The sequence below is a fragment of the Neoarius graeffei genome, chromosome 19, assembly GCF_027579695.1.
Source record: "Neoarius graeffei isolate fNeoGra1 chromosome 19, fNeoGra1.pri, whole genome shotgun sequence".
NCBI lineage: Eukaryota > Metazoa > Chordata > Actinopteri > Siluriformes > Ariidae > Neoarius > Neoarius graeffei.
The window spans coordinates 39958324-39972075 of NC_083587.1; the positions used below are offsets into that span (position 1 = coordinate 39958324).

Sequence of the window (13752 nt, forward strand, 5' to 3'; positions counted from 1 at the left end):
TGTTTTGGAATGGCCAAGTCAAAGTCCTGATGTTAATCCAATCGAAATGTTGTGGAAGGACCTGAAGCGAGCAGTTCATGTGAGGAAATCCACCAACATCCCAGAGTTGAAGCTGTTCTGTATGGAGGAATGAGCTAAAATTCCTCCAAGCCGGTGTGCAGGACTGATCAACAGTTACCAGAAACGTTTAGTTGCAGTTATTACTGCAAAAGGGGGTCACACCAGATACTGAAAGCAAAGGTTCACATACTTTTACCACTCACAGGTATGTAATATTGGATCATTTTCCTCAATAAATAAATGACCAAGTATCATATTTTTGTCTCATTTGTTTAACTGGGTTCTCTTTGTCTACGTTCAGGACTTGTGTGAAAATCTGATGATGTTTTAGGTCATATTTATGTAGAAATATAGAAAATTCTAAAGGGTTCACAAACTTTCAAGCACCATTGTAATGGTTCTGCCATAAGCTGGTTCTGCATTGTTTTGTTCAGTCCTTAGAAATGGATGTTCCATTGACTAATCCAATCTGTTTTGATTTGCTACCAATAAACTTATGTCAGTATAACATGTTTAATAATGTATTTCTTCTCCTTTCATGTTTTTACCCTCTGGTACGTGGGGTCGATGTGCATAGGTTGAACTGATAGGGTTAAAGGTCATAGGCAATGGTCGGAGGTGAAACATAGAATATCAACTTTTTTGTCTAGAAGAACAACCCAAAAAGCGAATTCAGTCTTCCTAGTGTCTAATTTGCACCCTAAAATTGAGTAAAACGGTTAAAATTTAGTGTTTTGCCCAACTTACATCTCACTTATGCTCACTTTCACTGCCAGGGGACAGTCGTCGTGACGTCATTTAAGCCAAACAGACTGGGAGCAGTTCTGTGTTTACCTGCGAACCGAGCACACGTGTATGGACTTTGGTCGTGAGAGGTTGTGTAAAATGTCTGAAAGCCATAGTGATTTTGAATTCGGAACTCTCCAAATTGAATATCGAGAGGTGAAACCATATATGTATGAACCTATGGCCGTTGCGAAGCAATCGGTGAATGTGGCTCACTGGTTTGACCGTGTGGCCTCAGAATCGGACAGTGACTTGGCCGACTCTGATCGTAGTGACCCCGGACCTCAACAAGACTCATGCCCAAACAATTTATCCTGGTAATTATGATAAATTCCTACTTCTGTCGTAATACTAAATAAGAGCCCTTTTGAAGAATAATTAAACCGCCCTTCCTAGTGGATATAGGGAACGATTACTTGACAGTGCGCCGGTAGGCTACATTAGCCTGCCATCCACGACATATACTATTTATAGCCTACTCTAAGCGAGGAACTATCCCTTTGTCTCATTTCCACAATGATTGTACAGAATCCCTCAGGATTCTTGACTTGTCAATTGCAAACAAAAGTAAAAATGTTTACCTCCAATCTTCTCCTTTTTGCTTGAGCGTTGCTGGTCCGTTTCTTCTTTGACTGCTTGATTTTGTTTCACGTGCACAATCCACTCTCTCCGCCTCTTCTCCTCTTTCGGAAAAAGCCAACCCTCTGGCTTCACGCGCACAATCCACTCTCTCCGCCTCGTCTCCTCTTCTGGAAAAAGCCAACCCGCTTGCTTCACCTCATCTCCTCTTTCGGAAAAAGCCAACCCACTCGCTCTGCCTCTTCTCCTTTTTCGGAAAAAGCCAACCCTCTCGCTCTGCCTCTTATTCTTTTTCGGAAAAAGCCAACCCTCTCACTCCGCTTCTTCTCCTCTTTCTGAAAAAGCCAACCCACTCGCTCTCTCTCTTCTCCTTTTTCTCAAAAAGCCAACCCACTCGCTCCGCCTCTTCTCCTTTTTCAGAAAAAGCCAACCCTCGCTCCGCCTCTTCTCCTTTTTTGGAAAAAGGCAACCCTCTTGCTCTGCCTCTTCTTCTTTTTTGGGAAAAGCCAACCCTCTCGCTCCACCTCTTCTCCTCTTTTGGAAAAAGCCAACCCTCTCGCTCCGCCCCTTCTCCTCTTTCGGAAAAAGCCAACCCACTTGCTCCGCCTCTTCTCCTTTTTCGGAAAAAGCCAACGCACTTGCTCCACCTCTTCTGGAAAAAGCCAATCCACTCTCTCTGCCTCTTCTCCTCTCTTGGTAAAAGGTAAAAACTTCTTCCTAAACCGGTCCCGTTGTTACAGTTCACTGCACAACAATAAGGCATGTTTTTTCTTTGGAAATTCCTGAACGCACGTCTGCACTCAAGCCAAACGGTAATGTAAGTAAACGGAAGTGGAATCAACTCAAGTGGTTTGTTTGTCTTGAATGACGTCATGTGCCGAGTGGCCACGAAAATCACCGAACAGATATTCGCCACTATCCGCGCTAACTTATTTTAATTATTACTTATTAACAATACTTCTTGGGACCAGAAGAAAATTACAGAAGGTTTTTTAACATATAAAGTTTCAAATCTGCATAAATTGAAAACTGTTGCCTATGAGCTTTAAGAACCTTGTTCAAGTGGCAGGTTGGTGGTGCTGGGGCACGAACCCCCGACCAGTAACCCAGAGCCTTAGTGCATTGAGCCACCACTTCCCATTTAAAAAAAATGTATTTAAAAACACCAATATACACTCACCATCCACTTTATTAGAAACACCTGTACACATGCTCATTTTGACAGTTATCCAATCAGCCAATCATCTGGCATCAGTACAGTGCATAAAATTATACAAATACAGACCATGAGCTTCAGTTAATGTTCACATCAAACATAAGAATGGGGGGAAAATGTGACCTCTGATTTCACACAACCACGGCATGGTTGTTGATGCCAGATGGGCTGGTTGAGTATTTCATCATCAGCAACAGCATCAGCATCATCATTTTGGGTTTCCCCCATCAACTGTGAGCTCTCGCCACACGCTGTCCAACATGCATGCCCTCAATTCTAGAGTGGACTTGAGACCGGTGTCCTGCTTAAGGTGGTCAACGTATGTTAGAAATTGACCCCCCCTGCAAGGCCCGGTCATGCTTTGGTTCCCAGAGTACCAATGGATTTGCTGGGAGGTCCTCATGTTGCATGCGATGGCCAGCCAGTTTCAGCCTACGGGATCTTATTTTTTTCCGCGAGCATGGGTAGGTTTCTGTATAGGTCCATGTTTCTGATGAAGTCCCTCCATGTCACATTCAAGACCATTCACAGCATTCTGGTATAGCAGCCATTCAGTCTGGCTTCCTGTCCTTTGGTTAGGGTCCACGCTTCACACCCATACAGTAAGATTGATTCAACTGTAACGATGAACAGGCGACGTTTCAGCTCATCTGCCGTGAATGATTTCCAGATCCGCATCAGGGTATGAAGAGCTCACCAGGCTTGGGCCTTTCTAACTCTGATATCCTTTGCAGGCGAGTTCACATGTGACCTAAGGTGTTTAACCCCTTGGCTGCCACCCGTAATTAATTGTAATGTGCTGGGCATATAGGACAAAAATAGGTCAAAATTGGGATATTTTGATAATCTTTCTCTAACTTGTTCAGAACTTTATATTTTTAATATTTGTATAGAAAAATCACAAAAACCACTGTTGTAGAGTAAAAATAACTTTAGTAATCAAAAACAACTTCAAAAACATCCCCCAAAAAAACAAGACAACGTGTCTTGTCAATGAGAACCTGTCCATACCGTAAATATGAATTACTAGTACTTGAAAGCACAATGTATTCCAAGTAACTGGGTACCATTTTTATGATGGTCTTTGGTATGACCCAACTGTGAATAGAACTCACTATCTCCCAATCGAGAGGCGGACATGATAACCACTAGGCCAACTCAGGGTAATGTACTACTGTGAAGTAAAACTAATGTGCCATGTTAGGTAAATAAAAGGAGGTGTTTATGACGAGTAGCATATGTCATAAGGCACAGCGGTAAAAGATTTCATGACGTACGTGACTTGTCCAAGGGCATTGAAGGGGTTAAAATCATCAACAGTCTCGAGGGTCAACCCCTCAAGTGAAGATATTGCAGGGTCACCAGCTTTTTGGTGCATTACCACCACCACCTGGTAGGGGCCTTCTGGTACGTATGACTCGCCAGAGTCACCAGCTATGTTGTAGGTCATTACTTTGGTCTTCGCCACATTCAGCCTGAGGCCCACCTTATTACACTCGAGTTCTACACTGTGTAGCAGTTCTTGTGCTTGGTGTACCTTGCCTGAAACAAGGGCAATGTCGTCTGCAAAGTCAAGGTCCGTTGCGTTAACTGGACCAACTCTCCTGTTTCTCCTGGGACTGAAGGTAAAGCCATATATTTCTTCCTTCCCGGAGCTCGCCTTCCGGAGGGCAGAATCCAAGGCAATGATAAATAGATAGGGAGCCAGGGTGTCGCCTTGGAAGACACCTGCTAGGATGGGAAAGGGGTCTGTCTTACCGTCCTGGGATTGGACTTTTGCTGAAGTGTTGCTATAGCTGTCGTGGATAGCCTGAACAATCTTCACAGGTATGCCGTAGGCCCTGAGTATCTGCATAAGCTTACCACGATGTCGACATGGTTCAAATTCACAAGGTATCATCGAGGGTGTGAAGAAGAATAACCTGTCTGCAGTGATAACGTTCATTGACTTTAAGAAAAGTATTTCAGAAACTGCTGATCCCCTGGTATTTCTCCTGGGACTTTTTTTTTTGGAACAATTGGCTCTTCTTCTTTTGGTTGTTCCTGTTAGGGGTCGTCACAGCAGATAATGCCTCTCCATCTCCTCCTGTCCTCCGTATCTTCTTCTGTCACAGCAACCGTCTTCATGTCCTCCTTCACCATATCCATAAATCTCATCTTTGGTCTTCCTCTTTTCCTTCTACCTGGCAACTCCATCTCCAGCATTCTTTTCCCAGTATACCTTGGATCTCTTCTGTACTTGCCCAGGAGAGATCCAGGGTATATAGGGAAAGTATTTCTTAAATATATATTTCTGTAAAATATGTTAAATGTTTCTGAAATATACCCTGGTATATCTGGGGTATATTGGAGAGATCTGGGGTATATTGGGAAAAGAATGCTAGAGATGGAGTTTTGAATGATTGGATAACTACATAAATGAGCAGGTGTACAGGTGTTCCTATTAAAGTGGATGGTGAGAGTCTTATTTTCATTGATGTTATTTGCAGTATGAACAATATTAATTATATCAATTATACAAAATTCCTTAATGCTTGAAGCTCTTCCTGAAGACTGCACAGATAAAAATGATGTGACAGGGACAAAAATTACTTTTTTCCTCACATTACAATTCATATTTAAAAGTGAAATCTCCTTTTTTCACCCTTTCTCTTTCTCTGCCACTAATAGAAGATGAGGGCTCTGTTTCTCCCTACCATCGGGAAAGGCGCACCGTGATTAGCGGCCAGCTTCCAGTGCCAGGCCAGAGCTCGGTGGCTGCTAAGCTGATTGATGACCTGTCCAACTCCACAGAAGAGCAACCCATGTTGGTGAAGAAGGAGCTGCAGACCTCTCTACCCTACCTCCCTGAACACACACTCCCTTACCGGGGCACACTGTTTGCAATGGACCCCCGAAACGGCTACCTGGACCCTTATTATAGTAAGTAACTGCCATGCTGACTTGACTGTAGTGTAGACATTACTGAAATGAGCATTGGTTTAAATCCTGGCAATACTATGCTGCCAATAAAACTTTTCACACTGACTACGCTGAAGTTGGCAGCATCACAACATCGTTTAGTGAATCATGGCGTAGAGTAATCAGCAGTGTTGTACATGAATGTACTAAATGAGTGCTTTTCACTGAGCATGCTCATGTTTTTGGTGAATGGTGAACTGAACGAATCAGTTTGCAACTAATGAACGTGAACATGAGCGTCGTTCACTCTGGCGACTCATACGTCCCAGAAGGTCCCTACCAGATGGTGGTGGTAATGCACCAAAATCTTTTTACCAACCATCAAAAACATCAAAAGAAGAAGACAGGAGGAATTGCATTTGTAAACTGATCTGTTTTTAGTTGTCCTGCTTTGTGACACATTAGGTGGTAAAACATATGCCCACTTTTTTTTTTGGCTTTTAACAGTCATCTCTATCTGTAATTCTATCATCATATACATACAGCAAATAAATAAACAAACAAACTTGGAAGCAACTAGAGATGCATTTCTGCAAGAAAATGCGAACGTGATTGCACCAGCAACATCAGTTGGCTGTTGCATACTGTAAAATGCACAATTAGCAGCAGTTAGCTGTTGTGCAACAGTACAGTAAAATGCGCTACCAGTACCCACAAGGAGCAGGCATGGAAATTCAGTCAGTGCACAGGCAATTGTGACATAACTACAATGCAACCACACTATAACGAACTCTTTTACGATGAACTTTTGCATATAACGAACTAGGTTCGTATCCCCTGCCTAGTCGAAAAAAAGAAAAAAAAACATAATTGAGCCATGCATTCCTCTTTCCACCAGAGACAAGCAATACGTAATCAAGTCTGCAGTCAAGTTAACAATACATGTTAATGCCATAAAACAAAGGCTTAACGAGCCTCGTTTAGGTGTCGATCACTAACAATTATCGAGAACGGTGATCAAAGGATCGATAAAAGGATGAAATGACTGCTGACATCATCGGTGATTTGCAACACATGAATGAACTCAATGGTGAAGATTTAGAAAACATCACGAGTCAGTGGGTGGATATTGACAACGATACACCGGTAACCTCCATCATTTCCATAACAGTCGAAGAAATCATCGCCTCCGTTCATGATCCTTTAACTCAGTCAGTGAACTGCAAAAGTGACTCGGACGTTTAAGCCATCAAAGAAAAAGCAGCCCAGGATTACAAGTTTCTTCTGCAAATAAAACTGATGGGGGACACTCCTGCAGTATCTTACTCTAACAGCTTGTATTCTGGGGCAATGAGGAACTGGGAGACAGGCGCAACAGGTCAAGGTGCATTTTTTAAAAAATGTCTTTTTACTTTCACTTTTCAGTCACTAGAGGTTTTGTGTGCACACACACACCACATGTTGGGGAACACAGCTCTCTCTCGTTACTGGCCATCTGAAGGACACACAGAGACGCACATTAATAGCCAGCGAGTAATTAGACACAGGTTGAACTCATCACATGTTATCTGCTGGTTCAGCCTGACTCCTTGCTGTTCATAGCCCATCCTTTCTGCCACACAGACTTCTACTAACTGAAAGTTTACAATATTCGCGTTATTTTTATGACATTGAAAAGAGTGACTTATTTCCTTTACTTTGTAAATATGTAAGATAATTAAGCATAAATATAAATGAAACGCAGTTGGTCTTATTTTACAACCCCGATTCCAAAAAAGTTGGGACAAAGTACAAATTGTAAATAAAAACGGAATGCAATGATGTGGAAGTTTCAAAATTCCATATTTTATTCAGAATAGAACATAGATGACATATCAAATGTTTAAACTGAGAAAATGTATCATTTAAAGAGAAAAATTAGGTGATTTTAAATTTAATGACAACACATCTCAAAAAAGTTGGGACAAGGCCATGTTTACCACTGTGAGACATCCCCTTTTCTCTTTACAACAGTCTGTAAACGTCTGGGGACTGAGGAGACAAGTTGCTCAAGTTTAGGGATAGGAATGTTAACCCATTCTTGTCTAATGTAGGATTCTAGTTGCTCAACTGTCTTAGGTCTTTTTTGTCGTATCTTCCGTTTTATGATGCGCCAAATGTTTTCTATGGGTGAAAGATCTGGACTGCAGGCTGGCCAGTTCAGTACCCGGACCCTTCTTCTACGCAGCCATGATGCTGTAATTGATGCAGTATATGGTTTGGCATTGTCATGTTGGAAAATGCAAGGTCTTCCCTGAAAGAGACGTCGTCTGGATGGGAGCATATGTTGCTCTAGAACCTGGATATACCTTTCAGCATTGATGGTGTCTTTCCAGATGTGTAAGCTGCCCATGCCACACGCACTAATGCAACCCCATACCATCAGAGATGCAGGCTTCTGAACTGAGCGCTGATAACAACTTGGGTCGTCCTTCTCCTCTTTAGTCCGAATGACACGGCGTCCCCGATTTCCATAAAGAACTTCAAATTTTGATTCGTCTGACCACAGAACAGTTTTCCACTTTGCCACAGTCCATTTTAAATGAGCCTTGGCCCAGAGAAGATGTCTGCGCTTCTGGATCATGTTTAGATACGGCTTCTTCTTTGAACTATTGAGTTTTAGCTGGCAACGGCGGATGGCACGGTGAATTGTGTTCACAGATAATGTTCTCTGGAAATATTCCTGAGCCCATTTTGTGATTTCCAATACAGAAGCATGCCTGTATGTGATGCAGTGCCGTCTAAGGGCCCGAAGATCACAGGCACCCAGTATGGTTTTCTGACCTTGACCCTTACGCACAGAGATTCTTCCAGATTCTCTGAATCTTTTGATGATATTATGCACTGTAGATGATATGTTCAAACTCTTTGCAATTTTACACTGTTGAACTCCTTTCTGATATTGCTCCACTATTTGTTGGCGCAGAATTAGGGGGATTGGTGATCCTCTTCCCATCTTTACTTCTGAGAGCCGCTGCCACTCCAAGATGCTCTTTTTATACCCAGTCATGTTAATGACCTATTGCCAATTGACCTAATGAGTTGCAATTTGGTCCTCCAGCTGTTCCTTTTTTGTACCTTTAACTTTTCCAGCCTCTTATTGCCCCTGTCCCAACTTTTTTGAGATGTGTTTCTGTCATGAAATTTCAAATGAGCCAATATTTGGCATGAAATTTCAAAATGTCTCACTTTCGACATTTGATATGTTGTCTATGTTCTATTGTGAATACAGTATCAGTTTTTGAGATTTGTAAATTATTGCATTCCATTTTTATTTACAATTTGGACTTTGTCCCAACTTTTTTGGAATCGGGGTTGTATGTAAGAGTGAGTGTTTGGTGTGACAAGTGGGTCCATTTCAGTATTACAAACTTTTCGGTATAATGAACTATTTGGACGTCCCCCAAGGAGTTCATTATAGTGGGGTTGCAGTGTATTTTCAAGAAAAGAAAAAAAACCTATAAAAGAATGTTATCCCTACATCACTATAGTGATAGTCACGCAACATCAGTGTAGATTCATATGAAGCAGCTACTACTGTGTTATGATATGATTCACCCTTATTAATACGCAGTGTGATCTGACACAATTTCAGTGAGCGCAATGCTATTCACTGTGAAATTATGCGATGCAAAAGAATATGATGCTATGCAAAATATAATAGCTCTTCCTCCTCCATGATAATCCTCCATTTGACTTGAGGAGGGTCTGGCATGAGAAGGCATCTTGTTGCTATGGTGAGAGAACCACGGGTACTTTTATTTTGAAATCCCATTGGAGCCATGCCTCCAACTTGTATGAGACTTGGCCAAGAGATTTGACAAGAATTGACCAAAGACAGCAGTGGAGATGAGAGAGTGCATTTGAGAAATAGTTTAGAGAGGAAGAATCAATCTTAATGTAAAATTATTGGTTAATATGTATTGGTCACTAGACATGTAACAATTCACCCAATTCAGTATTGAGTTTGATTAATGATATTGAACATTTTATGTAGGTATGAGGGCAAAATTGCCTTCACCCAGTTAATAAGACAAGATGTTACATATTATACCCTGGCACAAAGGTCCGCTTGGCAACACTTCAATGAATTTGCATAGAAAATGATTAAACTGTGAATAGAAAGCACCCTTCCAAATTTCAGGTTAATTAAATGTACACAAACAATTTCCTTCCTTTCCAAAGTAAATGATTGACCCTTCTACAATTAAATACATCCCTGATTCCAAAAATGTTGGGACACTCTGTAAAATGTAAATAAAAACAGAATGCAATGATTTTCGAATCCTTTTCGACCTATGTTCAATTGAATACAATACAAAGACAAACTATTTAATATTCAAACTGATGAACTTTCATTTTGAATTTGATGCCTGCAGCACGTTCCAAGAAAGTGTGGACATTTTATTTACATTTTACACAGCGTCCCAACTTTTTTGGAATTGGTGTGGTACAGTGGTGCTTGAAAGTTTGTGAACCCTTTAGAATTTTCTATATTTCTGCATAAATATGACCTAAAACATCATCAGATTGCCACACAAGTCCTAAAAGTAGATAAAGAGAACCCAGTTAAACAAATTAGACAAAAATATTATATTTGGCCATTTATTTATTGAGGAAAATGATCCAATATTACATATCTGTGAGTGGCAAAAGTATGTGAATCTCTAGGATTAGCAGTTAATTTGAAGGTGAAATTAGAGTCAGGTGTTTTCAATCAATGGGATGACAATCAGGTGTGAGTGGGCACCCTGTTTTATTTAAAGAACAGGGATCTATCAAAGTCTGATCTTCACAACACATGTTTGTGGACGTGTATCATGGCACGAACAAAGGAGATTTCTGAGGACCTCAGAAAAAGCGTTGTTGATGCTCATCAGGCTGGAAAAGGTTACAAAACCATCTCTAAAGAGTTTGGACTCCACCAATCCACAGTCAGACAGATTGTGTACAAATGGAGGAAATTCAAGTCCATTGTTACCCTCCCCAGGAGTGGTCAGCCAACAAAGATCACTCCAAGAGCAAGGCATGTAATAATCGGCGAGGTCACAAAGGACCTCAGGGTAACTTCTAAGCAACTGAAGGCCTCTCTCACATTGGCTAATGTTAATGTTCATGAGTCCATCATCAGGAGAACACTGAACAACAATGGTGTGCATGGCAGGGTTGCAAGGAGAAAGCCACTGCTCTCCAAAAAGAACATTGCTGCTCGTCTGCAGTTTGCTAAAGATCACGTGGACAAGCCAGAAGGCTGTTGGAAAAATGTTTTGTGGACGGATGAGACCAAAATAGAACTTTTTGATTTAAATGAGAAGTGTTATGTTTGGTGAAAGGAAAACACTGCATTCCAGCATAAGAACCTTATCCCATCTGTGAAACATGGTGGTGGTAGTATCATGGTTTGGGCCTGTTTTGCTGCATCTGGGCCAGGACGGCTTGCCATCATTGATGGAACAATGAATTCTGAATTATACCAGCGAATTCTAAAGGAAAATGTCAGGACATCTGTCCATGAACTGAACCTCAAGAGAAGGTGGGTCATGCAGCAAGACAACGACCCTAAGGACACAAGTCATTCTACCAAAGAATGGTTAAAGAAGAATAAAGTTAATGTTTTGGAATGGCCAAGTCAAAGTCCTGACCTTAATCCAATCCAAATGTTGTGGAAGGACCTGAAGTGAGCAGTTCATGTGAGGAAACCCACCAACATCCCGGAGTTGAAGCTGTTCTGTACGGAGGAATGGGCTAAAATTCCTCCAAGCCGGTGTGCAGGACTGATCAACAGTTACTGGAAACGTTTAGTTGCAGTTATTGCTGCACAAGGGGGTCACAGCAGATGCTGAAAGCAAAGGTTCACATACTTTTGCCACTCACGGATATGTAATATTGGATCATTTTCCTCAATAAATAAATGACCACGTATAATATTTTTGTCTCATTTGTTTAACTGGGTTCTCTTTATCTACTTTTAGGACTTGTGTGAAAATCTGATGTTTTAGGTCATATTTATGCAGAAATATAGAAAATTCTAAAGGGTTCACAAACTTTCAAGCACCACTGTAATTGTATGGCTTTTGAAGATCTGTCTGCATTCAGCTGCAGCAGTTCCATTAAACGTAAAGTAAATTATCTCACTGATACAAATGTTGTCCGTGCTCTGAGATGTTTTGTTGACCAATATGAGTCCAAATGTTACTTTATTGTGCTTCATTATAACTACAAAACTTTTTTCCATACGCACAAAATATTTCAACAGCTGCTAAAATTTTTTTTTACACACGTGAACATCATTTCACAAGCTCGGAATCTTTTTTTGCAGTAATTTAAGCCCATAGCTTGATCCAAAAAACACTCAAACTCACTCCTAAACAGTGGTGGGTAGAGTCAGCAAAACAGTACTCAAGTAAAAGTATTGTTACTTAATAATAATAATAATAATAATAATAATAATAATAATAGGGCGGCACGGTGGTGTAGTGGTTAGCGCTGTCGCCTCACAGCAAGAAGGTCCTGGGTTCGAGCCCCGGGGCCGGCGAGGGCCTTTCTGTGTGGAGTTTGCATGTTCTCCCCGTGTCCACGTGGGTTTCCTCCGGGTGCTCCGGTTTCCCCCACAGTCCAAAGACATGCAGGTTAGGTTAACTGGTGGCTCTAAATTGACCGTAGGTGTGAATGTGAGTGTGAATGGTTGTCTGTGTCTATGTGTCAGCCCTGTGATGACCTGGCGACTTGTCCAGGGTGTACCCCGCCTCTCGCCCATAGTCAGCTGGGATAGGCTCCAGCTTGCCTGCGACCCTGTAGAAGGATAAAGCGGCTAGAGATAATGAGATGAGATGAGATAATAATAATAATAATAATAATTCCAGTAGAAGTAAAGGTACTCAGCAAAATAACGAATTGAGGATGAGTAAAAAGGAATGTCATAAAATGATGATTCAAGCAATGAGTAACTTCATATGATGATTAATTGCATCTATAATGTATTACATTCAAATGGATCAGAATCAGTAATACCTCAAATAAAAATGTTAAAAGTATTGTCTAATGAACATAATAATAATAATAATAATAATAATAATAATGGGCAGCACAGTGGTGTAGTGGTTAGCACTGTTGCCTCACAGCAAGAAGGTTCTGGGTTCGAGCCCAGTGGCTGACGGGTGCCTTTCTGTGCGGAGTTTGCATGTTCTCCCTGTGTCTGTGTGGGTTCCCTCCGGGTGCTCCGGTTTCCCACACAGTCCAAGGATATGCAGGTTAGGTTAATTGGTGGCTCCGAATTGACTGTAGGTGTGAATGGTTGTTTGTCTCTATCTGTCGGCCCTGTGATGACCTGGTGACTTGTCCAGGGTGTACCCTGCCTCTCACCCATAGTCAGCTGGGATAGGTTCCAGCTTGCCTGCAACCCTGTAGAACAGGATAAGTGGCTACAGGTAATGGATGGTATAATCCATTCACATATTTGCAAAAATAGTATTTGTATAATGTACAGTGGTGCTTGAAAGTTTGTGAACCCTTTAGAATTTTCTATATTTCTGCATAAATATGACCTAAAACATCGTCAGATTTTCACACAAGTCCTAAAAGTAGATAAAGAGAGCCCAGTTAAACAAATGAGACAAAAATATTATACTCGGTCATTTATTTATTGAGGAAAATGATCCAATATTATGTATCTGTGAGTGGCAAAAGTATGTGAACCTCTAGGATTAGCAGTTAATTTGAAGGTGAAATTAGAGTCAGGTGTTTTCAATCAGTGGGATGACAATCAGGTGTGAGTGGGCGCCCTGTTTTATTTAAAGAACAGGGATCTATCAAAGTCTGATCTTCACAACACATGTTTGTGGAAGTGTATCATGGCACGAACAAAGGAGATTTCTGAGGACCTCAGAAAAAGCGTTGTTGATGCTCATCAGGCTGGAAAAGGTTACAAAACCATCTCTAAAGAGTTTGGACTCCACCAATCCACAGTCAGACAGATTGTGTACAAATGGAGGAAATTCAAGACCATTGTTACCCTCCCCAGGAGTGGTCGACCAACAAAGGTGGTGTTTACATTAGACCGTCTCAGCGGATCATCAGATTAACGTTTTTAAAACGATTCGCGTGCACACAGCAACGCCAATACACGGATACGTTCGGCTCCGCAGGCATCCTGCGCTCCAAATCACTCCGCC

At 41.4% G+C, this 13752-nt stretch overlaps 1 protein-coding gene across 2 annotated transcripts in view; it reads left to right on the forward strand.

Moving 5' to 3' along the window:
• Nucleotides 1-13752, forward strand: part of gli3 (GLI family zinc finger 3) — a 363740-nt gene that overhangs the window by 150247 nt on the left and 199741 nt on the right. The window contains exon 3 of one of the 2 annotated variants that reach the window (XM_060900066.1): nt 5312-5563. The exons of the other annotated variant lie outside the window; for it this stretch is intronic. Within the exon in view, the coding sequence (XP_060756049.1) occupies nt 5312-5563 (252 nt within the window). The remainder of the gene's footprint in view (nt 1-5311; nt 5564-13752) is intronic. 2 annotated transcript variants of the gene reach the window in all.